This window comes from Argopecten irradians, chromosome 3 (genome assembly GCF_041381155.1).
Source record: "Argopecten irradians isolate NY chromosome 3, Ai_NY, whole genome shotgun sequence".
In the NCBI taxonomy this organism is placed as follows: domain Eukaryota; kingdom Metazoa; phylum Mollusca; class Bivalvia; order Pectinida; family Pectinidae; genus Argopecten; species Argopecten irradians.
In genome coordinates, this window is record NC_091136.1 from 57,543,002 (window position 1) to 57,567,858 (window position 24,857).

The window sequence follows — 24,857 nt, forward strand, 5'->3', positions numbered from 1 at the left end:
CCACCTGCCTCTAGCTGTGACGAACCAAGAGAGTTTCTTCAATTTTGTGATCACTTGAGTTGTACTTTGACCAGTTCACGTTTAAAATTACTTGAATACACCGTAGCACGGATGTTTAAATGTTTAAATGTCATTATTTTCAGGATTTTGGAGGTTTTTAAGTGAATCCGACATCGTTTTGAGGAACATGTTCAAACACAAGTAGGCCCACACTGTATGTTGCAGATTACCGCTCTCAGAATGTTAGCATATATTTATATTGTTGTTTCAAACACTTCAATAAATATTCGAGTTATCTATTGCAAGTATCATAAAGCTACAACTGTAGGATTCTGTTTCATTAATATTTCGAAACATCTAACTGTACATTGTATGTAAGGCCTACTCTCCCTGATTCACAGTAGATAACGAACAGGACTTGCCAGTCCCCTGATGTGAATAAAATGCATTGTCGCAGTACTAGTAACATGTCGTTTTAATTAAACTTATTCAACTCAAAGACTGTTGTTGCCCTTATCTATTTGCATGCACAAAAATGTTACAAATACAAATAGGAAAGTACATTTTGTAGCAATGTACACAGTGACACAAGATGTAAACATTGGGACCTCATCGGAATGTGCAAAACTGTACATTGTACAATATTGTCTTTTTGTCATGCAGAAGCATTGCTTGAAGAGATACGGTAATAACATAAACAATGTAACTTTTCTATATTTGTATTTACAAACGTACAAGTATATGTATTCAAACCTTTTTTGATACATGTTCCTCGTACGTACATTCGGTACTGAAAACGCCAACCGTTTCTGATGAGGACCATCATGAATTAATTAGTGTTGAATTATAACCTATATTTTGTAACTAGTAACTATTTGTCAGATACAATTATTGACCAGTAGTCTGCAGCAATTAGATCTTTCATTTAGCCAGAAGATGTCTACCATCTTTACTCAAGCCAACAGCATTTCTGTGCACCTTCCTGATTGGTCAAACTTTGCTTTTATTATATTTACCTGGCATGGTGTGAAATTTTGATATGTTTAAGTTCATGAAATGTATGTTAGGACTAATCAGATGAGTGTATTTAGGTTAAATGAAGGTCACGAAATAGATATTAGCTTTTATAAAAGTTGATAGCTCACCAGCATGTCTGACACATCATTGATGTTTTTGCCACGCATTTCTACTCCATTCACTTCTAAGATTTCATCTCCTTCATGTAAAAGACCTGGAAAACATATACATTTCATCATTGCTAGTCTAATAGTCAAATTTTACCAAATAGTCTGACAAAACAGCATTGAAAATCTATTTTTATCAAATTAAACTTGATTCCATTTAACAGATATTTGACCAAAAAAAAATTAATAAAAAAAACCAAGAGGCCCATGGGCCTTTACGGTCATCTGACTATTGGCACAATACAACATAGTCATTTAAATATTTTAGCCATTTCGACCCCTATGACCTTGAATGAAGGTCAAGGTCATTCATTTGAACAAACTTAGTAGCTCTTCTTCCCAGCATGTCACAGGCCCAATATCAGGTCTCTAGGCCTCCTAGTTATTCTCAAGAAGTCGTTTAAGGATTTTAACCTATTTGACCCCTATGACCTTAAATGACAGTCAAGGTCATTAATTTGAACAAACTTGGTAGCCCTTCATCCAAGCATGCTGCAGGCCCAATATGAGCATCCTAAACCTTTCGGTTCTTGAGAAGAAACTGTTTAAAGATTTAGTCCTATTTGACCCCTGTGACCTTGAATAAAGGTCAAGGTCATTCATTTGAACAAACATGGTAACCCTTCATCCCAGCATGTGGCAGGCATAATATGAGAACCCTGAGACTTTTGGTACTTGAAAAGAAGTCATTTAAAGATTTTAGCCTATTTGACCCCTGTGACCTTGAATGGAGGCCAAGGTCATTCATTTGAACAGACTTGGTAGCCCTTTATCCCAGCATGCTACATGCCTAATACCAGTACCCTGGGCCTTCTGGTCCTTGAGAAGAAGTAGTTTAAAGATTTTAGCTTTTTTGACCCCTGTGACCTTGAATGAAGATCAAGGTCATTCATTTGAACAAACTTGATAGCCCTTTATCCCAGCATGTCAGGGGCCCAATATCAGGTCTCTAGGCCTCTTAGTTATTCACAAGAAGTTGTTTAAAGGATTTTAGCCTTTTTGACCCCTGTGACCTTAAATGAAGGTCAAGGTCATTCATTTGAACAAACTTTGTAGGCCTTCATCCCAGCATGCTACAGATCCAATATCAGTACCCTGGGCCATCTGGTTCTTGAGAAGAAGTTGTTTAAAGATTTTAGCCTATTGCAACCCTGTGACCTTGAATGAAGGTCAAGGTCATCCATTTGAATAAACTTTATAGCCCTTCAACCCAGCATGTCAGGGGCCCAATATCAGGTCTCTAGGCCTCAGCATGTCAGGGGCCCAATATCAGGTCTCTAGGCCTCTTAGGTATTCACAAGAAGTTGTTTAAAGGATTTTAGCCTATTTGACCCCTGTGACCTTGAATGAAGGTCAAGGTCATTCATTTGAACAAAATTGGTAGCCCTTCATCCCAGCATGCTACAGGCCCAATAACAGTACCCTGGGCCTTTCGGTTATTGAGAAGAAGTCGTTTGAATGAAAAGTTTACGCACGGCGGACGGCGGACTGCGGACTGCGCATGACGACAGACAGTGCATGATGACAATAGGTCATCCTGGTGTTAAGTGAAATAAAACCTATGTATTATGCAACATTGATCCCTTGACTGAAGTAAAAAATCACATGACCTGAGAGAAAGACTCACCACTCTTTTCTGCTGTTCCTCCCTTCACTATTCGACCTACAATAATGGCCTCTCCATCATTACGAACAGTAGCACCCTGTAATAACAAAGATGGATATATAACCAAAGTATAGCACCTTGTTAGATGATAACAAAGATAGATATATAACCAAAGCATAGCACCCTGTAATAACAAAGATGGATATATAACCAAAGTATAGCACCCTGTAATAACAAAGATGGATATATAACCAAAGTATAGCACCCTGTAATAACTAGTGTCACCCTCAGCTTCGCCTCGGGTGACAGTGATATCCTCAGGTGACACTAGGCACTGTCACCCTCTAATGCAGGTAGTATTTATATAATACCACATACCAAGTGTTTGCTAATTTGTAATACCACAGACCAAAAGTTTGCTAATTTGTAATACCACAGACCAAAAGTTTGCTAATTTGTAATACCATATACCATGTGTTTGCTAATTTGTAATACCACATACCAAGTGTTTGCTAATTTGTAACACCACATATATACTAGTTTGCTAGTTCGTAATACCACATACCAAGGGCTCTCTAGTTCGTAATACCACATACCATGGGCTCTCTAGTTCGTAATACCACATACCATGGGCTCTCTAGTTCGTAATACCACATACCAAGGGCTCTCTAGGTCGTAATACCATATACCAAGGGCTCTCTAGTTCGTAATACCACATACCAAGGGCTCTCTAGTTTGTTATACCACATACCAAGGGCTCTCTAGTTTGTTATACCACATACCAAGGGTTCACTAGTTTTCTCCAGATACACAATGCGCACAGTCTCCTCCCCGTATGGGGTGATCGGATACTCCTGAAGGTCGTCCACATTCTCATGGCTGGCTGGCTTTGAGGTTTGTTCAGCAATACTGTCATGGGCTCGTAACAGGTTCTGAAAGTCCCCAAAAGACATAGATCATAATCAATAGTTCAACATTCAAGAAAGGTTTCATGTTCTCATATAAAGTGTGGGGTTCAAAGTATAAGTATTTTTTTTTAGGGTGTAATGGAATTAAGTCTCATTAGCCGGCCAGGGTTCAATCCCCAGAATATGTACAGACATGGTCAGAACATATATATACCCTGCCTGATCAAGTAGGGTTTTTTTCCAGGCTTTCTGGTTATCTTCAATTCTAACACCCTGTGCAAGTACATCCAGGTCATCAAGAGTGATTTGCATCAGTTATAACTTTTGCAATCAATTTATAAAATAACTGAAGTTTATAGATGTTATTTGAGGTAAATTTTACCAGTAACGATTGTTTTTATATATCTACATAGGACCTATTATTATACCACATCGCCTTCATTTGAAATGCTCTGATTTCAATCAAACTTGATCACATGACATTGAATAAGTGAGATATTTCATCGGAATTGGAAGGCGAAAGAAATAACCCCAGGGAAATAACCCTTTGGAAGCTCTGCACGTGACCGGAAGTCCAGGGAAACAATTCTAGATGTATCCCTCCATAGAGGGCCATAATTGCATATTGTACATTAATAGATGGCTGCAGTATCAGTACTTACCCGTAAGCCTGGTTGACTTAGCATGTCCATTAGATCGGACGCGTACGGAGACTCAGTGTACTGCAGGGCCTGGAATACTTCGTTAGAAATCTGGACAGCGTTTGTACACTCTGGTTTAGGCGGAGGAGACTGCTGTGAAACACGTGTAATTTTCCTATGCATCTGAACAGCATTTTGAAACTCACTACTGTGGAACAAGTTTTTCAGAAAAGAAAGTTCATCCCTCTCCTCAGCAGCGTGAAGTCTGTTCTGTATGTGATGCAATGTTGAAAATAAGTCGTCTACACCTGAAAAAAAAAAAACAGTTATGTCCCATTATGTTTTAATCAAGATTTGAAAAATGAATCAGATGGTAACTAGCAAAAACACTAGTTAGTGGCATGTACCTAAATTGTATGCCTGAGTATATATATGATACATATATAAACCATAGGGATCTTGGCGCCCACCAAAGAATGATCTATGTCTGACAATGGAAAGAGGGATCTTTTCCCTGCTTTTCAAACTTGTTCAAACACACTACATATAAAATTTGAAACAGATCGCTATAGTACTTTCTAAGACATAGTGGTAACAAACTTCAACAATGAAATCTAAGATGGCGGCCGGTTTGCCATCTTGTTTACCAATCAGTGCCGAAAGGCATTATGGATCAGTCCTTAAATGTACTATACACAACTAGGGTACAAGGGGAAACTATGCATGGAATTTAAGAAAGATCCCTTCAATACTTTTTGAGAAATAGCGGTAACAAACTTTAACTATCAAAATCCAAGATGGCCGCCTCTCCTCCATCTTGTTCATCGATCGGTCCCAAAATGTAATATGCACAACTAGGGTCCTAGGGGAACCTGTATATGAAATTTGAGAAAGATCCCTTCAGCACTTTTTGAGAAATAGCGGTAACAAACTTTAACTATCAAAATCAAAGATGGCCGCCTGTCGGCCATCTTATTCACCGATCGGTCACAAAATGCAACATGCACAACTAGGGCCCTAGGGGAACCTATGTATGAAATTTGAGAAAGATCCCTTCAGTACTTTTTGAGAAATAGCAGTAACAAACTTTTACTATCAAAATCCAAGATGACCGCCTGTTGGCCATCTTATTCACCGATCCGTACCAAAATGCAATATGCACAATTAGGGTCCTAGGGGAACCTGTATATGAAATTTGAGAAAGATCCCTTCAGTACTTTTTGAGAAATAGTGGTAACAAACTTTAACTATCAAAATCCAAGATGGCTGCCTGGCGGCCATCTTGTTCACTGATCGGTCCCAAAATGCAACATGCACAACTAGGGCCCTAGGGGAACCTATATATGAAATTTGAGAAAGATCCCTTCAATACTTTTTGAGAAATAGCGGTAACAAACTTTAACTATCAAAATCCAAGATGGCCGCCTCTCCTCCATCTTGTTCATCGATCGGTCCCAAAATGTAATATGCACAACTAGGGTCCTAGGGGAACCTGTATATGAAATTTGAGAAAGATCCCTTCAGCACTTTTTGAGAAATAGCGGTAACAAACTTTAACTATCAAAATCAAAGATGGCCGCCTGTCGGCCATCTTATTCACCGATCGGTCCCAAAATGCAACATGCACAACTAGGGCCCTAGGGGAACCTATGTATGAAATTTGAGAAAGATCCCTTCAGTACTTTTTGAGAAATAGCGGTAACAAACTTTAACTATCAAAATCCAAGATGGCTGCCTGGCGGCCATCTTGTTCACCGATCGGTCCCAAAATGCAATATGCACAACGAGGGTCCTAAGGGAACCGACATATGAAATTTAAGAAAGATACCTTCAGTACTTTCTGAGAAATAGCGGTAACAAGAATTGTTAACGGACGGACGGACGGACGGAAGGACGGACGGAAGGACAGATGGAAGGACGGACGGACGGACAACGGACCACGGACGAAAGGCGATTTGAATAGCTCACCATCTGATGATGGTGCGCTAAAAATAAAAGTCAACGACTTTCCTCTTGTACATTCACCATTTCATGATGGCTCTTCAGGAATATGTTTATTTTTCAAAGAACAAATTAATGACATCACAAATAGCGATATATATACATATATATATATATATACAATAGTTTGTGGACATCATATAGTATCCAGTTGGTATTGGGTTTGTCAAGCAGAGTGAAAGACTTTATATTATTAGTATCGGAAACTGATATTCCTAATGGGTCAGAGATATCTATAGCATATATCAAGACCTCAATAACAGGTAATTAACAGGTACAATGAATGAGTTCTAAAGACTATGAAAGCACTGATCATCTGGTAGGGCAGATAATACACATTAATCATATCTGTACAGATCCTCACTAAGTGTTGGGGTTGTGTTATCCAAACCTGCTGATCAATCTAAAAACTTCAGAAAATAAGTATAAATTGTATATTTTTTACAAATTAAATGGTTTAAATCAACATTTATCTTTCAGTAACCTTATTAGATGTAGAGGTTCATGCAGATTTTATCATTTGCAAAAATCAAGCCAGGTTCCTTATACATATATATGTTCAGATATCTAAAACTTTCCCCAAAGTTTTTACATGTAAAGGCCACAAAAGGTCCATGGGGTCTGTCATTTACCTGTCACACAGCTAGCTAGCTATCTTATAAGTACAACTTTTAATGTGAATTAAGTACCAGTTTATATCATACAGTATGAAGTTAAGGAGTACTGAACTTTCAACATCAAACTTTTTGTGTTACAGAAAAACTGGTCATGATCATTTCATGCTTTAACATATAGCAAAACCTTGGATCAAACAGCATGACAAGGCGTTAATTATTGTCTGTATATTGACTGTGAAATCTCCCCTCATACATGCGCTATACAATCTGATTCTGATGTATCCAAGTTATGAACAAATTTGCAATTTTTCTCAGAAAGGTGATATTACTTTAAACAAGGACATAGTCATTCAGATCCCCCGCCAATGGAGATATCAAAGCTGAAGTAAGTTTGATTGTGGAGACTTATGTGTATGAAAAAAACAGGAAAAAGTGCAAAAAATGAAAACCTAAAAATAGCAAAAGGTACTACTAGACCATAAAATGAATGTGTCTATGAAGTGGAAATATCTCTGCTGGTTATAGAGTTATGCTCCGGAAATGAACCTGCTACAAAAATATGATATTTTCAGCAATGTTTCTATGGTTACAGAAAAAAGCACGAAAAGTGGAAACCTAAAAATAGCAAAAGGCACTACTAGACCATAAGAACAATGTGTCTATGAAGTTTCATGGAAATATCTCTGCTGGTTTTAGAGTTGTGCTCCTGAAACGATTCTAACACAAATATCTGCCATTTTCAGCAATGTTTCCATGGTTACAGAAAAAAAGTACAAAACGTGAAAACCTTAAAATAGCAAAAGGCACTACTAGACCTTAAGACCAATGTGTCTATGAAGTTTCGTGGAAATATCTCTTCTGGTTTTAGAGTTATGCTCCGGAAACGAACCTGGTACAAAAATATGATATTTTCAGCAATGTTTCCATGGTTACGGAAAAAGCGCAAAAAATGAAAACCTAAAAATAGCAAAAGGCACTACTAGACCATAAGACCAATGTGTCTATATGAAGTTTCGTGGAAATATCTCTTCTGGTTTTAGAGTTATGCTCCGGAAACGAACCTGGTACAATAATATAATATTTTCAGCAATGTTCCCATGGTTACGGAAAAAACACAAAAAATGAAAACATAAAAATAGCAAAAGGCACTACTAGACAATAAGACCAATGTGTGTATGAAGTTTCGTGGAAATATCTCTACTGGTTTTAGAGTTATGCTCCGGAAACCATTCGTACGGACAGACGGACGGACGGAACCCATTTGTATATATCCCCCGCCAACTTCGTGGGCGGGGGATAATTAAACACTATACAATTATAACTTTCTGTATTTTTATACCTTGTACATGTAGATTTTGTGTCCATCTTGTCATGTATATGTCTATGTATATCATTATGTCCTCATGTAACACATTTTCATGTGTCTGAGAGAAAAAATTAAAATCTTCATGTACAGAACACACACATATATATATATAATGGTCATTTGAAAAGAAACTATATCTATGTACATTTGTAAATTTACCTAAGTATAAATATGTTGTTATATATGATTGTTGAGTTAACAGATATCTCTAGCTTGCATTTGCTATATATGTGGTTTAAATATCATGACTGTTCTAGATCTATTCATGTTGTCTAGAGGCACCAGTTTAAATGACCAGACATTCCTTATAGTTGACTTCTGGCACTAACAGTATTATAGTCCACTTGACTCACAAGAAACGCCAGTCAAGCCAGTAAACATAGTTCTATAGTAAATCCACAGTGGTGCGACAGGTCCAGAACAGTTACACAAATACAGAAATCCATAGACTACACATGTACAGGTATAAATGTATCTAAACTGCTAGCTGTTTATAACTGTTAAACTGATACCCATCCTATAGCTAATACATGGTCACACTTGGATATGCATGCTTTACCATTGTGATCACCTGTACAACAGTACTATTAATATATACCCCAGATGAATGTACGTACATGTACATGTATTACATTTTAAATTCAATTTATATAGCATTAGTGTTATATCTTTAACTTTAATTTTCATTGAAATAAAATGTGAAATTTGCTTGAGGTTTATATAATTTCATATCTATTAATTATAACCAAGCTGTACACGTGATATCATTGTCCATTTTATATATTAAGGTGATGTTTTTTTCACTTTAATTGAAATTAATATTTTACATTCATGTATAAGCAAATTGCAACTGCTCCAACAAAACTATTTGAAACCCATACCAGTTGAGTTAAACACAATTTGCTACATGCCTTAAGGACTCCCTGCAGAATAAATTTGTTTTATATTGATTATAGAAAGCGTATAGAGTTTGATACGTTCACATTAGCACATCAACTCTGTGACAGGAATCTAAAACCAGGACCAGCTAAATCACTACTGATCAATATTTCACCTGCAGCATTTTACCTGTCACAAATTTGGCAAATGTTCAAATGCACACATGCAGTCACGCATTGGATAGCAGGTTTTTCATTAGTAAGCCTGCGCACTGTGGATTGTCAAGAATGCATAAGGCCATACATCAAATCAAAACATCATCTGAACCTCATCAGAGCTTTAACACACAGGGACCTGGCACGAAAATTTTTAACCAACAGTGTACATATATATATTATAGTATCAAGGGTATGAACTCGGCGGTCGAAAAAAACGGACCTATTTTTTTAAAACCTTGATTATTTTAATAAATTGGTTCTATACAACATTGACGGATATCTTACATTAAAGAGAAATAATTTATCTTTCCATTGAGTGCTTGATGAACAAAATTGGTCAAGTATTGACGAAGTTATGGCTTGATGAATCAGGAAATTTACGTCAAATATGCTAGGTAGACATTTCCCTGTCCGGTCGAAATGTCGTCTCAACTCTAATGGGTACCTCAAAAACCAAGCCAAAATCACAAAATCTACGCTTGTGGTGGTAAACAGTACCCATAACTGTGTTAATCCACAATCTCCTTTGGAGGTGTCATGACCCGTACTTTGTAGAATCTCCATTTAAACATCGTGTAGCTCACTTACTTTAACCGTCACCGCCATGTTCATTTTTCTCTTGGAACGCTCCTCGACTTTACATATCGTGACTACATTATGCAAATTATGTAGTGTTGTGCTTGTGTGTAAACTCGAGAAGCGTTCCGAAGAACAAATGAACATGGCGGTGATGGTTAAAGTAACAGAGATACACGATGTTTAAATGGAGTTTTTACAAAGTACGGGTCATGACACCTCCAAAGGAGATTGTGGATGAATACAGTTATGGGTACTGTTTGCCACCACAAGCGTAGATTTTGTGATTTTGGCTTGGTTTTTGAGGTACCCATTAGAGCCGAGACGACATTTCGACCGGACAGGGAAATGTCTACCTAGCAATTTTTTCGTAAATTTCCCGATTCATCAAGCCATAACTTTGTCAATACTTGGCCAATTTTATTCATCAAGCACTCAATGGAAATATAAATTATTTCTCTTTAAGGTAAGATATCCGTCAATGTTGTATAGAACCCATTTATTAAAATAATCACGGTTTTAAAAAAATAGGTCAGTTTTTCTAGACCGCCGAGTTCATACCCTTGATACTATAATATATATATGTATACTGTTAGTTTCAAAAAAATTGTGCCAGGTCCCTGTGCTTTAACATGTGGGGTGTGACCAGGCTGCAATCTTTGGAATGAAGTCAGGTTTAAAACAAGTCATAGATTTATAATAAATACCTCAGTATATCGTCATCCTCTCCTCTCCTGTACCTGTATCATCTTAACAAATCACAAGTATTCTCAAATTATTTTAATGTAATAGTTCTAAGGGTGCTTATTACCCAAGTTAGGTGCCTTTGTATAAATATCACAAAGAAAATATATAGTACTAGTTTAAAATATGATAATCAGATTATCTCATCTAAAGAATTACTGAAATATTAAAATCAAAACGTACACTTACCTATATTTTTCTTCATGTATTTGTCACGCTGTGACGACCCACGTGCACTACCGAAGCCATCGTCAAGCACCTCTACCTCATCATCGTTTTCTTCGTATGCAGTATTTACTACTCCAACAACAGGAGTCTGTTTCATTGATGTCTCCAGTGCCTGCAGCTTCTTGGAACCCCTTAGCGAAGTCCGGAGGAAATCTTGTTCTCGTGCTCTTCTGTTCTCCTCCTCGCGGCGTTTACGTAACTCTTCTTGATGTTTTCGTATCCGTTCCACTTGGTCATCACTTAAGTTCTGATGGCCGTTTGAGACGGAATTTGCAACAAACTCTAAGGTATTGTCAGTAGAATTAGTGTTATTGGCAAGATCTAAGGACTTGGCAGGTGTAGAAGGAGGAGCTCGAGGGAGTGAACGTGTTGAGGAAGACTGTGAGTGAGAGGGAGGGGGGTAACGAGGGGGAGACTTGACAGCTGGAGGGAAATCATCCGGACAGTCGATAGCCATTTCACGATGAGGACCACTGTCATCAAACTCAACCTCAAATGAATTCTGCATGTAAGCATCACTCATGCTGTCCTCAAAATCCTGTACATCATCTCGAGAACGATTGAGGGAGTTTTGACTCCGTCTCTTGAGAACATTATGTCCACTGATGGTCTCTATGAGAGGAGAATCTGTGCTACTGTTGTTACTTGACTTACTGCTTCGTTTACTGTCCTTTTTCTTCCCCTTCCGAGGGGTGTCTAATTCTGCAAACCCATTCATGGTGGAGGTTTGCTCTACGTGCCCATTGCCAACAAGCTGATTATTTGATGAACTTAACAGGATTGAGGGTTCATATGCAGGATTCTCTAAATTACGACAGTCCACAAGAATTTCTGCACGCGTTGTACTAGCGGTGGTAGAACTGCTGCTTGCACTGCTATCACGAGACAGTTTTGTCATATCCACCGGAACAACTTGATGACGAGATGATATCTTCTCAAGCCTCTTTTTGGCTTCATCCTCTACAGCAATGATGTAAGCATCTTTGACTTGGTTAATCTCAGGGCCTGAAACACATAGTCAAAATTATTTAGTAACAAAGCCAAAATGGCCTGTATAACAAAGTCACATGTAAATTGTATATATCATCAATGTTTGTAAGCTTGTCAAAATCATTTTATAATATTGACAAGACATGCATGTCTATTATGACACTATGATATTTGTATGGTAACAAAAAATATTCTGTGTATAATTTCAACATCGTTGCTGTAGTGTTATTCAACATATATGTATTTAATACATTCATACTTCAGGAGAGGTGGAGGGTACATTATATAAAAGGGATGCCATTACTAGTAAAGTATACATTGTATTTCTGAATTAATTATCTTTATACTATATCAACCTGGAAATTATAACAATAATCAGAATTGTTAATCATGATTCACCAATAAAGCTATGTACCAGCTGGTATATTCCTTTTTTGGGAGATTATCCTGTATTAAATATAATTTCCACTGATCATGAGCAGTGCATGTGTGTGGGAAGGAGAAAGTCTTATCTACTCTGAGGTCCACCTATAATAATTATTATAAGCCAGCACCTTAAATGTTACCTATTACAATCTGTAGACATCTGTAGTGTACACGTGATATCTAGGTGTATAAGATTTACACTCATCATATATTTATAAATACAACTCTGCTATACTTCAATACACAAACATGGAAGAATATAGTCATCTAATATTCATACTTTATTTCATATTCCTTATACGTTTAAAACACCACAATTTTCTGGTCGGGTAGTGATGTTGGAGGTTATATATTATATATCTATATACTAGCTACTGTACTGTGGTTCTCTGTGTCACACCATGGAAATACCAGAAATCTTATGTCAAACAGCAATAATAATTCAACACAGTAAGAAAACTTGATCATATATAACATAATCAATTATAGTTCATATCAACACACTTTACATAATTACTGAGCAGTTGTTTAATTCCCTTATAATTAGCATGTGTATGTCAAATATAACACTGAATATCTCATTAATCTACATTCCATTGGAATAATTTAATAAACAATATCCTGTCGATATCTACAGAAGTTAAAAATTAATATAATCATATGCATTGGCTTGACTAGATAAGCCAGTTATGCTGGGACATTTTTCAGAGATATAAAGCGTTATGATGTAATGACTCAGAATTTTTCAACATTTACATTGCTTTCCATGTCCTAAGGCACTGTTAAGAATCTGCTGGAAGCTTTATTTGTGGTTTTCTATTGCTACAACCATCAACCATAGATAATTCTGTCATCCTAGACATAACACAGGTGGCTGTTTACAGACATTTAAACCTCCCACAGCCATAACATTGCTGCAGTCTGTGTTTACCATAAGTTAATTATTACAAAATTTGATCTTTCTTTGTCAATTCACTTTAATATATTGTGTCAATTAAACTGTTCATGGTTTGCAAATTTAATCAACTTCAATAGTGGCGCACTGATGTATTGCTTATCTTATTGCTAGACTATTACAATATGGTACCGGTAATATATCGTACTGTAATTGATCTAATGAGTGCACTTCTTGCGCCCCCCTATTAGGTTGCTTATATTCATGTACATGTACATCCCATGTATATATATGAGTCCCTCATAATTATAACTAACTCCAGTTTATCAATAGGTTTAACCTTTTTTAATTGAGGCATAACCATCCTTAGTTTATTGGATATAACAACCCTCATGTTATTGTGTATTTTAGCCCTAAGGTTATTTCTAGCCCCTAGCTATAGCTGGGTTATTAGGGTTTTAACTGTAACCCTACTAGGAATTCAGAACTGGGTTGAGTTAACATAGTCAACAGGGTTTAATCCTGGGTTATTGGGTATACGTATAACTCCCCCTAATTAAATAAGGTTACTGGGTTTTGTAACCACCATGGATAATACTGTTTGAACATATTACCCCTAAGTTCTACTCACCGACCAAGGTGACGTTTATTGGTGCCTGTTACTGCCACATACATGTGTAGGAGTTGTAATTAATCCATGGATTTATGGTCACCAACATCAAGTGTTTAATGTTACCTTAGAAAACTGTCATACATGATTTTGTCAAACTGCTGGGATACATTGCACTTCCTCCTTTGAATTAGGCCGAACGTTAACACATCTACAGTGTTTATCACAGGCCAAAAGGATCGATTGTGATAAAATGGCAATCATTCATCATGGTTGTACACTTCAGCACGTCCACAAACATATCATCCACTGCACAATTTTCCTTGGGGTAATTATTTATGGACTATTTTCTGTGATCACTACAAGATTGTCACTTTCTGTCAGGCAATCCAACAGCAACTTAGTTCGTGGAATCCAAAAACTATTTTCTCTCTACAGCAATATACGTTACACCCCTGTAACACATACACACTCTGACTTGGAGACACCAAACTGATCGAGGGGGAGATGCTTTCCCAGCTGTATATTTGTACTGAGCAAGAAAGTGTGATGATGGGCTGTCATGCAGTTTCTACAGAAGATACCAAGCTGTCATACTCAGACTGACATACATCACACAAATAAACAGTTCTCCTATTGATCCAAACACCAATTTTTTTCTCATTTTGTTTCTAGCATTGCAAAGCGTCCCTCTTGAATATGGCAGTGTTCCATTAGTGTTATGCTGAAATGTGGTGTAGACACCATGAACTCAACACATCTGTGATACCAACTGGTGTAGCTTTCAACACCCCAAGGTGGCTTTCTCAAACTTTTATTGATCTAGCCAACAACATTTGTAAAATTTACACACACTAACTTTTTCCCCTGTTTCAATAATGCTTTAGAATGCAGTGTAGGTTAATCGAAAAACGAGTTCAGTATTTTGTTTCTAGCATTGCAAAGCGTCCCTCTTGAATATGGCAGTGTTCCATTAGTGTTATGCTGAAATGTGGTGTAGACACCATGAACTCAACACATCTGTGATACCAACTGGTGTAGCTTTCAACACCCCAAGGTGGCTTTCTCAAACTTTTATTGATCTAGCCAACAACATTTGTAAAATTTACACACACTAACTTTTTCCCCTGTTTCAATAATGCTTTAGAATGCAGTGTAGGTTAATCGAAAAACGAGTTCAGTGTTAATTCTCAATTACACCATTGGATTCAACAGAGAAATTCAATTACAGGACATATATGCATGTAAAAACAATCTGTGTCTCATAAAAGTACTTAAAACAACCTCCTGGTGGGCATTTTACACTCACTTAAATATCAATTTAGCTACAGGCTACAAAAGCAGCAAAGGACATGTCCACAATTCTATCTAACATTTGTTTCTTGGCTTTAATACTATTAGTGCAGTAGACCAATAGTAAGTGTTTGAAAAGAGAGGTCAACAACTTAAAATATAAATAATTTAATTACAAATGTAATATTAATGTACATCATTGCACTGCATCTAGCATATGATTTAGAGGGGAAGGTGTGTGGGAAGGTGTGTACGGGAAGGTGTGTGGGAAGGTGTGTACGGGAAGGTGTGTGGGAAGGTGTGTACGGGAAGGTGTGTGGGAAGGTGTGTACGGGAAGGTGTGTGGGAAGGTGTGTACGGGAAGGTGTGTGGGAAGGTGTGTACGGGAAGGTGTGTACGGGAAGGTGTGTGGGAAGGTGTGTACGGGAAGGTGTGTGGGAAGGTGTGTACGGGAAGGTGTGTGGGAAGGTGTGTACGGGAAGGTGTGTGGGAAGGTGTGTATGGCTCCCTCATTTTTGTATTCACTGACGATCCCAATGACATACTGAGTGAACAAAATGATAACATGATAGTCTATCTTTTGGTAAAGTCTCTCAGTATCTTAGTATCTCAGTATTCATGTAATTTACATGAATGTGATTTTGTGACTTCATCAAAATTTGCAATCAAACATATATCATGAACACAACATGTTTCTTATATCAGTAAATAAAAGTCTGTGGTTCCTCCATCTAGTCATATTGTAAACATTATTATTTATAGGACATATAGCTATAGTGTGAAATGGTAAAACCTGAACACACGATGTTCCAAACCTGGCTATATACTGAGAATATGTCCAGTCTCTATTTAATACTTGTCACGAAGCTGCTGATGAAGTCCTACACATATTATATATAGGGTGATCGATCACAGCGGAGAATTACTACAGCTGGGATAGCATGACAGGTCTACGTACGTAGGATACAGCCATCTACACTTCCCTGTCTTCTCTCATGATCACTACATAATCACATAGCCAACAACAACATTTTCTCAGCAATATCTAAACAGTTGGCATTGAGATTGTCCAATAGGAGTCAATCAATGTCTGACGAACACCAGAATGGTAAAACACCAACGTTAACATACTTATAAGTACAGGGTATATGAGAGCCTATCTCATGTAGAGAAGAACTTATCTTTACGTAACTGATTTAGTGTCAATCTTCCCTTTATTTGACAATAAATGTTTGAGTAGACATGTTTTTTTTTTCCATTGTAGGAAATAAGTTCCAAATTCTTTTACTTTAAAGCATCCAAACATAAGAATGGTTAATAGCCTTTCCTTTGACACAACACAGTAGATGGACTTTTACAGACGATGTTAGATCATTAGAGCAATACTACACCAGCTAGACACCTCACAAGCCTGGTCATACTCCAGTCTTCAGGATCGACAATTCATGAATATTCCTAGCAGAGGAATATGCTGGACAACCTTTCGCTATATATGAGCTTTGATAGTTAGGGCCCCTACTACTTGTGATACAGGATCTTAGCCTTGTCACTGGTCTCCCTCAGGAACAGCTTGAACCCACTTAACATAAACACAATTATTTTCTTATCTGCAGAACTATAAATTTGATACAGCTAACCTGATAAGGTCTGCCATTGGGGTATTTATATTGAAGAACAATGACTTGTATACAATACATACCTCCATGTATATCGTTATTTCAATACCCTGGTCACTGAAGCCATGAATAAAATTGTATCAAAATTGATGCCAATACCAGATGATTTTGAAGAAAGAACTTTCATAAACATATATACTATGAGTACATTAATGAACTTACAAATAGTTTGATGCAAACCGTGACTTTAAGTAAGAGAAACAGTATATATTGTAATTGTTTCATCATATTGATATATACAGTGGTGTCTATGTGAGTAAAAAGATATGGGTAGCTAGCATATACTGGTACAAATATACATGTAAATTTTTAGTATGAATTTAAAAACAAAAATTGCATCACTTTTTACCTCTGTACTTACCAACTTTTCTGCCCTTTGGTTTACGTTTCACTCTCAATCGAATACACTTTGTCTTTATGCACTGAAATTATATAAAAAGACACACTACACATCATACAGTGATTATAGTGGTTTTCTCCTAGTCTTCTTATGAATGTTATATTCTTTTTGAATTATATTGAGTACAGCCATGAATTCTTGAATGTGAAATTTTAATCAAGTGATGACATTTTTTATTTTGTCTAAGTTTTTAAAACGTAAAGGAGTAGATATGATAGGACCAGTATTTGGCCTTAATTTTTCAGGCCGAAAAACATTAACTCTGATCCACATCAATTTCACATCAATAAATACTCTCATACTTGCTGACGTCATCAAATTGATGATTTTCCTCTTCTCGCCAAATTTTGCTAGAAATTCATCATCTTTAGGTTAGAAAAGGCTTGAAATGGATTTGGCCGCCACCTTGGAGCAACTTTATATTTTGCATGGATATGCGTAAATACACGATACACAACGTGTGAAAATCTCTTTCTGCTCCACGAAGGCGGCCACATACATTTTTCGAGAAAACCACTCATAAAGTATAAGTTTTCAAGGATTTTTGTGAAAAATGGCGGGAAACTGCATATTGATGACGTCATAGTGAACATAATTGGCACATGCGGGATATTTTCGGGATGTTATGTGTTAGCAAATGTATTCAACTGTTATATGGCAAAATGTGTTGTTCTTTACTGGAGAATTAATTTTGCGGCCATATTCGAGTCTTAACGTACCTTCTCCTTTATTTTTGGCAGACTTTTAAAGAGAGTACAGAACAACATATATGTTTTCGCATAGATTGTACAAGATACAAAAACCTTTTCTTTATTATTTAAATTAATATTATCTCCTCTTTGTTAAATGCTAAATTTGAACCCCATGTGATGTGCGTTTTGGATGGAAAATGTCGTTCAAGAACTTTCTCCCCCATGAGAAATGAGAATTTTGAAAAGTTGGCAAGTATGGTAAAGGTCATGTTTCTGGGAATTACAGAGAAAGTGTAAACATTTCATTAGGTAGGGTTATGTCTATATCACTTATAATTTGTAACTTTTTTTTCTTCAAATTTTAAAAAGTTATACACTTTAACATCCTGATGCTGTTATAATTACATATATATGGTAAAATTCTTTTACTGACAATTTCCTTTAAAATAATTAAAAATGTTTCAAATGCCTTAGAGAAGTGATTAAAATCTTCTATTCAAAGTAAATGCCATCTGATTGTAAATTCCCATCACCATGATGTGAACAACTAGAACAATATAATTGACAGATTGTCTACATGTTACTATATATACAATGGTTTTTTTCCTGTAATACTAATTGATCAAACCCTTACCATATATATGGTACAAGTGCATGATGGTATACTTATGACTGTGCAGGTGTGTGAGACAGACCAGACTGTACAGCAGATACATCTGTACAACTGTGTAGTATTAGGGGACAACATAAAAAGTAACATATATTACATCTATGTTTATTGTTGTACACCTGTATCGGGGAGAGATCTGGTCGTATGTGTATACCCTGGAAAGTCTTGATACACCTGTCAATGTTCTACATCGCTACAGGTAGTAACAATGAACACTGGTATCAGCCTATGGCCTCCGGGGACGGAGAGGTCAGGGCAGAGGTCATGGTGTGTCTCACTACTCGACACTGCCAAGTTATTCTGTAAGATAGAATACATTATGTATACAAGGCTGACCAATGTAACGTTTCAATATAATCGTCTCTCAAATTGAAAGACATAATTCATTGAAACCTCATGCACAGTCCACTCACGTACACTGAAAACAGTGAATACTCGTGTGACAATTGTATTTATCTACCGTCATAGACGCAGTCACCAACATTTCTCCAATAACCCTAATTAGGTCTGGGCAGTTTAAAATTTATGTCTTTATGAAATACAATATGTCCGGGGAGATCCATACTAGTGTCCAGCTAGTCCTTACTGATCCAGCTGGTCCACCTTTCAGTCCTTCATTCATGTGTAACTACGTTTGACCAGTGATGGAATAGGAGATAACAACTATATATAGGGGCACACAGAAGCAATAAGGTCGGGGATGGGAAGTGTTTACTGTCACACAGACAACAATCACCACTATATCACCTGTAGTGACTCACATGTATACCTGTGTAGCCAGGTGTAAAAACAAATCTATACAGGTAAAAACAGCGCTGTAATAGGCTAACACAGAATTATAGAAACACATCACAATTATCTTTAATTCCCCAAGTAGCTTAACTTGTCTGACAGAAAATTATAGTATTGTGGTTGTTTAATGACAAACGATTAGCAAGATCTCAAAGCAATTCTAAAATTAAATCTAATGGACTTTAATTACATCCTAACAGTAACAACCTAATTATACAATCTGTACATGGCTGTAAATGTTGCTTGTTTTTATCTTACATTTCAAAGAATTCTAACATCAACATCTAGTGGAGGAAGTAATTTTATCCCACCGTTCACAAATCCTGACGTCACTTCATTGTTTCTGATAATGACATGACATCACAATTAAGATATCAGGCGGATTATATTATATATACCTCAATATATAACTGTATATCTATAAACAGTGTGTTTCATATAAGAAAAAGAATCACCATTTAACTTGTAGTGGAAGTAAGCCAAAGTCAACAATACATAGGAATCCTTCTATCAATAAAGGAATTCTGTACCTACACTATAACACCAATTACAGGCTTCGTCTCTGTAAAATTAGATCTTATTACCCTTAAAGAATTTCTTAATCATCAAATTTATATAATAGGCGTGTTGTATATTAACTATCACACAATGTCTTTTATCTGTTGTATACATTTACACATTCAGATTATATAAGTATTACAGACTTCCACATTAAACCCTGAGCCTGCAGATAATGCCAGATATTTTATAACATGTTGCAGCCAGACTGCAGCTTCAACCCTGGACCTTCAACTACTAGCCGGTTGCACTACCATTTCTGCTACATATAACTAATCACCAATGATTGATGGACCCAGTCCAGTTCTGCTACACTTCTTCCTCCTTTTTTAGTCTTCACCCCTGAAGACACGACTCAAGTTCTCTTTATCCCCAAACTAAACAAGGAAGCATAATACCTCTACTTGAAACGAGTTGGCAAGCTAGCTAATTTTGTAACAGGAGATCTAGAGGAGTCTGGAGAAAATGTAGCGGCCAGACTGGAGTGTGGAGCCGGGACATCAGAACATACACTATAGCCAGAAGCTCTACTAATATGTAGAGCTACCTGGTCAACAATGATCGACCCATGCAGTTACTTTCAAATTGATAGATATTTATAATAGTTGTAGAATTTCTATGTCCAAAATTACCTCAATTTTCTTCCTATAATATCAATAAAACACAACTGCATATATACAACTAGAAATTTTTTATAGCACCTCCATCAGGGGACAAAGTCAAAACTCGTTCCATTTGTAGTAATCAGCGTTATAATCATGATTAAGGCAAATGCAGTAATATAAGCACACCTAGTACCATATTATGTTTGCCATGATGAATAAGGATATTATAATACAGCTTATATTTGGATTTATTACAATATCACTGCAAATATAACTTAGAAACACACATTCAGCACTTAAAAAACCTAAGCTTGCATTTATAAATGAAAGGAGATATAATTCCATCCTAGCATGAAGCATAAAGTGGGAAATACTTACTTTATTGCCGTAGAAGATATGCTTTTATAGTACAAACACCAATTCTCAAAAAGTCAAGATACAATTTAACAAACTGCTGAAAGTACATATATGATGCTAAAAGTGTTGCAAAACATCCAGCAGTGAACTGAAAACTTTGTTATTAAATTCAACAATAACAAACATCATTTCTAACATAAACTGATTATTTATTTACCCATCATGTCTAATTACATTTGAATGGCTCACATCTCCGACACAGCTGACTTTATTTTTCATGCTTCTCCTTGAAAGTCTCACACTCCAAATATGGTAACTCTACTGTGTATGGCAGACAGGGTATGGCTATTCATTCTAATATTTGCATTTTTTTTTTTGTCATATATATTTGGCTCTTCATATTTCTCTGAAATGTTAGTTTGACTTCTGAAACTGCTTAAAGTCCAGGGTCAGCTGGATGCCCTGAATATAATATGTCCTTCGACAAGAAATTGAAATTTCAATTAAAATCATATAATTCACAATCTGATTCAAGACCATTGTTATCCAATTGCAAACCAAGAGATCCCAGAGGGATCTTGACGCCCACCAAAGAATGATCTATGTCTGACAATGGAAAGAGAGATCTTTTCTCTGCTGTCCAAACTTTTTTTAACATACTACATATAAAATTTGAGACAGATCGCTTCAGCACTTTCTGAGAAATTCTAAACATCAACTATATATATAGCTAGCAACTGGCTGCTTGGCGAACATCTAGTTGACTGAACAGTCCTAAATCGCAATATGCACAATTATAATTAGGGCCCATAGCTATAGGGGAACCTTCATATGAAATTTGAAAATGATCCCTTCAGTATATATAGTACTTTCTGAGAAATGGTGATAACAAACTTTACCTATCAAAATCCAAGATGGCTACCTGGCGGCCATCTTGTTGACCGATCTATCCCAAAACGAAATATGCACAACTAGATCCATTCAATACTTTCTGAGAAATAGCAATAACAAAAATTGTTAATGGACGGATGGAAGTACAGACCACGGACGAAAGGCGATTTCCCTGACAAGAAATTTAAATTATGACTGCCTCATTTTTGGGCAGGTAAATTCTCGTGACAAGAAATTTAAAATTATGACTGGGCCTCATGTTTAAATTGGCAGGTAAATTCTCCGTACAGCTGGGTAGTCAACCAGTCGTTATTTGGGAAAATGATAGTTGTTTTTCATCTCAAGAAACACATTTTTCCACTTAAACCAAACAACACAATCATGAAGTATTCATCAGCAGCTCCAGTCATTCGGAAATCTGGACGCACAGTAGAATATATACTGTAAATAATACACAATCAGGACATTACTGGTTGGGTCCCAAGATATATATTTAAAGAGTAAAATTAGAACCTGGATTCTATTCATTTCAGTGATCAAATCTACTAGGTCTAACCTATTGTTTTGGGCATTAGATCCGAACCGGTAGTGAGATATTTCTTTTACAGTGCACACCTTACAGACACCTGTACATGTTCGACGGGGATTCCGGAAATAAAAGAGATGTGTCATCCTGTCGACATTTGACATGGAAATAAAGCCGTCATATTCTGTCATCTACAGATGTTTATAATTAAAACGATAGAAACACATTGTATAACCCATGAACATTACATCTAGTGGGAATCATTCCAGAGGTAAGTTGTCAAACTACAATTTCTCTCTGAACAGAATACAGGTAAAAACACACCTTACATTTACAATCGATACGAACTTTTCAACAATGGTTTACAGGTAATACTAAGACTTGTTAGGCTGTGGGTTCGTTATACATTCTGAAAAGCTTACCTTTTATGTTAAAATTCATGCAGAAGTCCTACTCGACAAATGTAAGCGGGTTAAACCCATATCAGTGATGGTTTTACTCCCTACGAACTACACATAAATATGCCAGCAATTCAACATGGCCGCCCTTCCGTGAACTTTTCTGGGTCAATGACTATCTCGGGCCGCTTATATGATTGCAAAACGTAAACACAAAACAACGTGTTCCTCTACTGTACATGAGGCTCTTCATACCTATGTGTAGATCTAGAGGTTCCTTTATTGAAGTCTATGGTGATCCCTGAAATCAGTGTCTTGTCTTCAATCATTTACAAGATTCTTTGTTCCTTCCTTACTAACAGTTATAAGTGAATGAAGGGAAATAACTCTTACAAAAAGTTGGCATTGGTAGGTTATAATTCATTTTTGCTTGTTACGAGCATTTTCATTGGCTTAAAAATTTACTTTATCAGCCCATAAAGGAAAAAATGGCGTCGCCGTTTGTAACGTTGCTTCTGATTGGCTGAGATGACGGCGCATTAATTTCATAGACAAAAGAGTCCCAAAATGAATTTTAAATGTTGAAGATTATCTTTAGTAAATTGAATTATAAGGATTAATTTGAATAGATTTTTTTATGTTATGGAGATATAACACAAAAATCTGAGTGTACTCTCATCATAAACCGCTTCGCGGTTTATTTAGAGTACACTCAGATTTTTGTGTTATATCTCCATAACATAAAAAATCTATTCAAGTTAATCCTTAAATAAGATTAACATTTTTTCGATGTAAACTTCACACTATTCATAATAAACCGCTTACATTATAAAGAAATAGTTTGCCACTTCTGTATGAAATGCACCCGAAACTCGCCCTTTCTGTAAAGTATACTATAGCTGATTTTCTCTACAGTTTATCATACAATTGTAACAGGAAAGGAGAACATGTAGCGGCGGCCAGACCGGGATTCGAACCCGTGACCCTCAGAACACTAACCAAGTGCTCTACCGACTGAGCTACCTGGTCACCGATGATCGATCCAGTCCAATCCCGCTACACTACTCCCTCCTTTCTTGAAGTCTTCGCCCTCGAAGACACACGAGACCCTTTCAAACACCACCACCGTGGGTTATTTAGTTGGGCGCCAATTTTGTAATAGGAGAGGAGAAAATGTAGCGGCCAGACCGGGATTCGAACCCGGGACCCTCCAAACACTAGCCAAGTGCTCTACCGACTGAGCTACCTGGTCACCGATGATCGACCCAGTCCAGATCTATGAGGTTATGAGGTTATTTTTCCATATAGGCCTACCGGAAGAATTGTACGTCACGTATTATGACGTCATAAATACAAAACGTTTTCGCGGGGAATTTTAAAAGCGGCGCAGTCATTGACCAACCTGAATTATTGGATAAGATATCAATGCGCTACAACTCATTTTTTATTGTAAAAGTAAGTACAATTAAGGAAAAGTATGCCTAATTAGTACCTGATTGGGTTATCTGAATTCAATTATAAGCATTATTTTCAATATCTTTTGGGGTTATTCGCGTCTATGAAAAATGTCCTTCCGTTTTTTGTCTATGACTTCATAACCCCAAAAGATATTGAGAATAATGCTTAAATAGAGGGAATAGTGACAATGTACATGTGCATGCATCTTTTGCAAACAGCCGGACGACTGGTTAGTAGGGAGATTTAGACGAGAAGATTAATACACTGCGGTTCCTAAACGTACAATCACTGAATTATTATTTATACTGTAGCCTACTGAATTAGAAAAAATGAATTCTACTTTACCCACCGAATGTATGAAAGCAATGATATCATCGTGAGTGCTGTGATCAAGGTTTTCGCCATTCACTTCTAATATCTCGTCTCCAATTTCCAGTTCCGATCGATCTGCAGGGGAACCTGAAATATTACAACAAACATATACCAGTACAAGGGGGCTAACTCCTCCTGCTCTATTGGACCATCAGGCGCGGGATCGAAGGATAATGGTAAGGCCATAGGTGTGTTTTTTCTGTTTCGCGTCATTTTGATTTTCTTAAACCTACCAGCCAGCAAGGCGAAAAAACACACACAAGAAATACTAAACACAATG

The 24,857-nt window shown here is 36.8% G+C and overlaps 1 protein-coding gene across 2 annotated transcripts in view; it reads right to left on the reverse strand.

Moving 5' to 3' along the window:
• Positions 1-22,930, reverse strand: part of LOC138319203 (protein PALS1-like) — a 38,053-nt gene extending 15,123 nt beyond the window's left edge. Inside the window, exons 1-7 of one of the 2 annotated variants that reach the window (XM_069262185.1) lie at positions 22,772-22,930; positions 17,220-17,280; positions 10,930-11,973; positions 4,361-4,647; positions 3,573-3,722; positions 2,812-2,887; positions 1,146-1,231 (exon numbers count right to left, since the gene is read on the reverse strand). In XM_069262185.1, coding sequence (XP_069118286.1) covers positions 1,146-1,231; positions 2,812-2,887; positions 3,573-3,722; positions 4,361-4,647; positions 10,930-11,866 — 1,536 coding nt within the window. In that variant the 5' untranslated portion in view covers positions 11,867-11,973; positions 17,220-17,280; positions 22,772-22,930. Of the gene's footprint in view, positions 1-1,145; positions 1,232-2,811; positions 2,888-3,572; positions 3,723-4,360; positions 4,648-10,929; positions 11,974-12,357; positions 12,406-17,219; positions 17,281-22,771 lie in introns of those variants that run through there. The other variant, XM_069262186.1, reaches the window with a different exon arrangement.
• Positions 22,931-24,857: the final 1,927 nt, after the last annotated feature.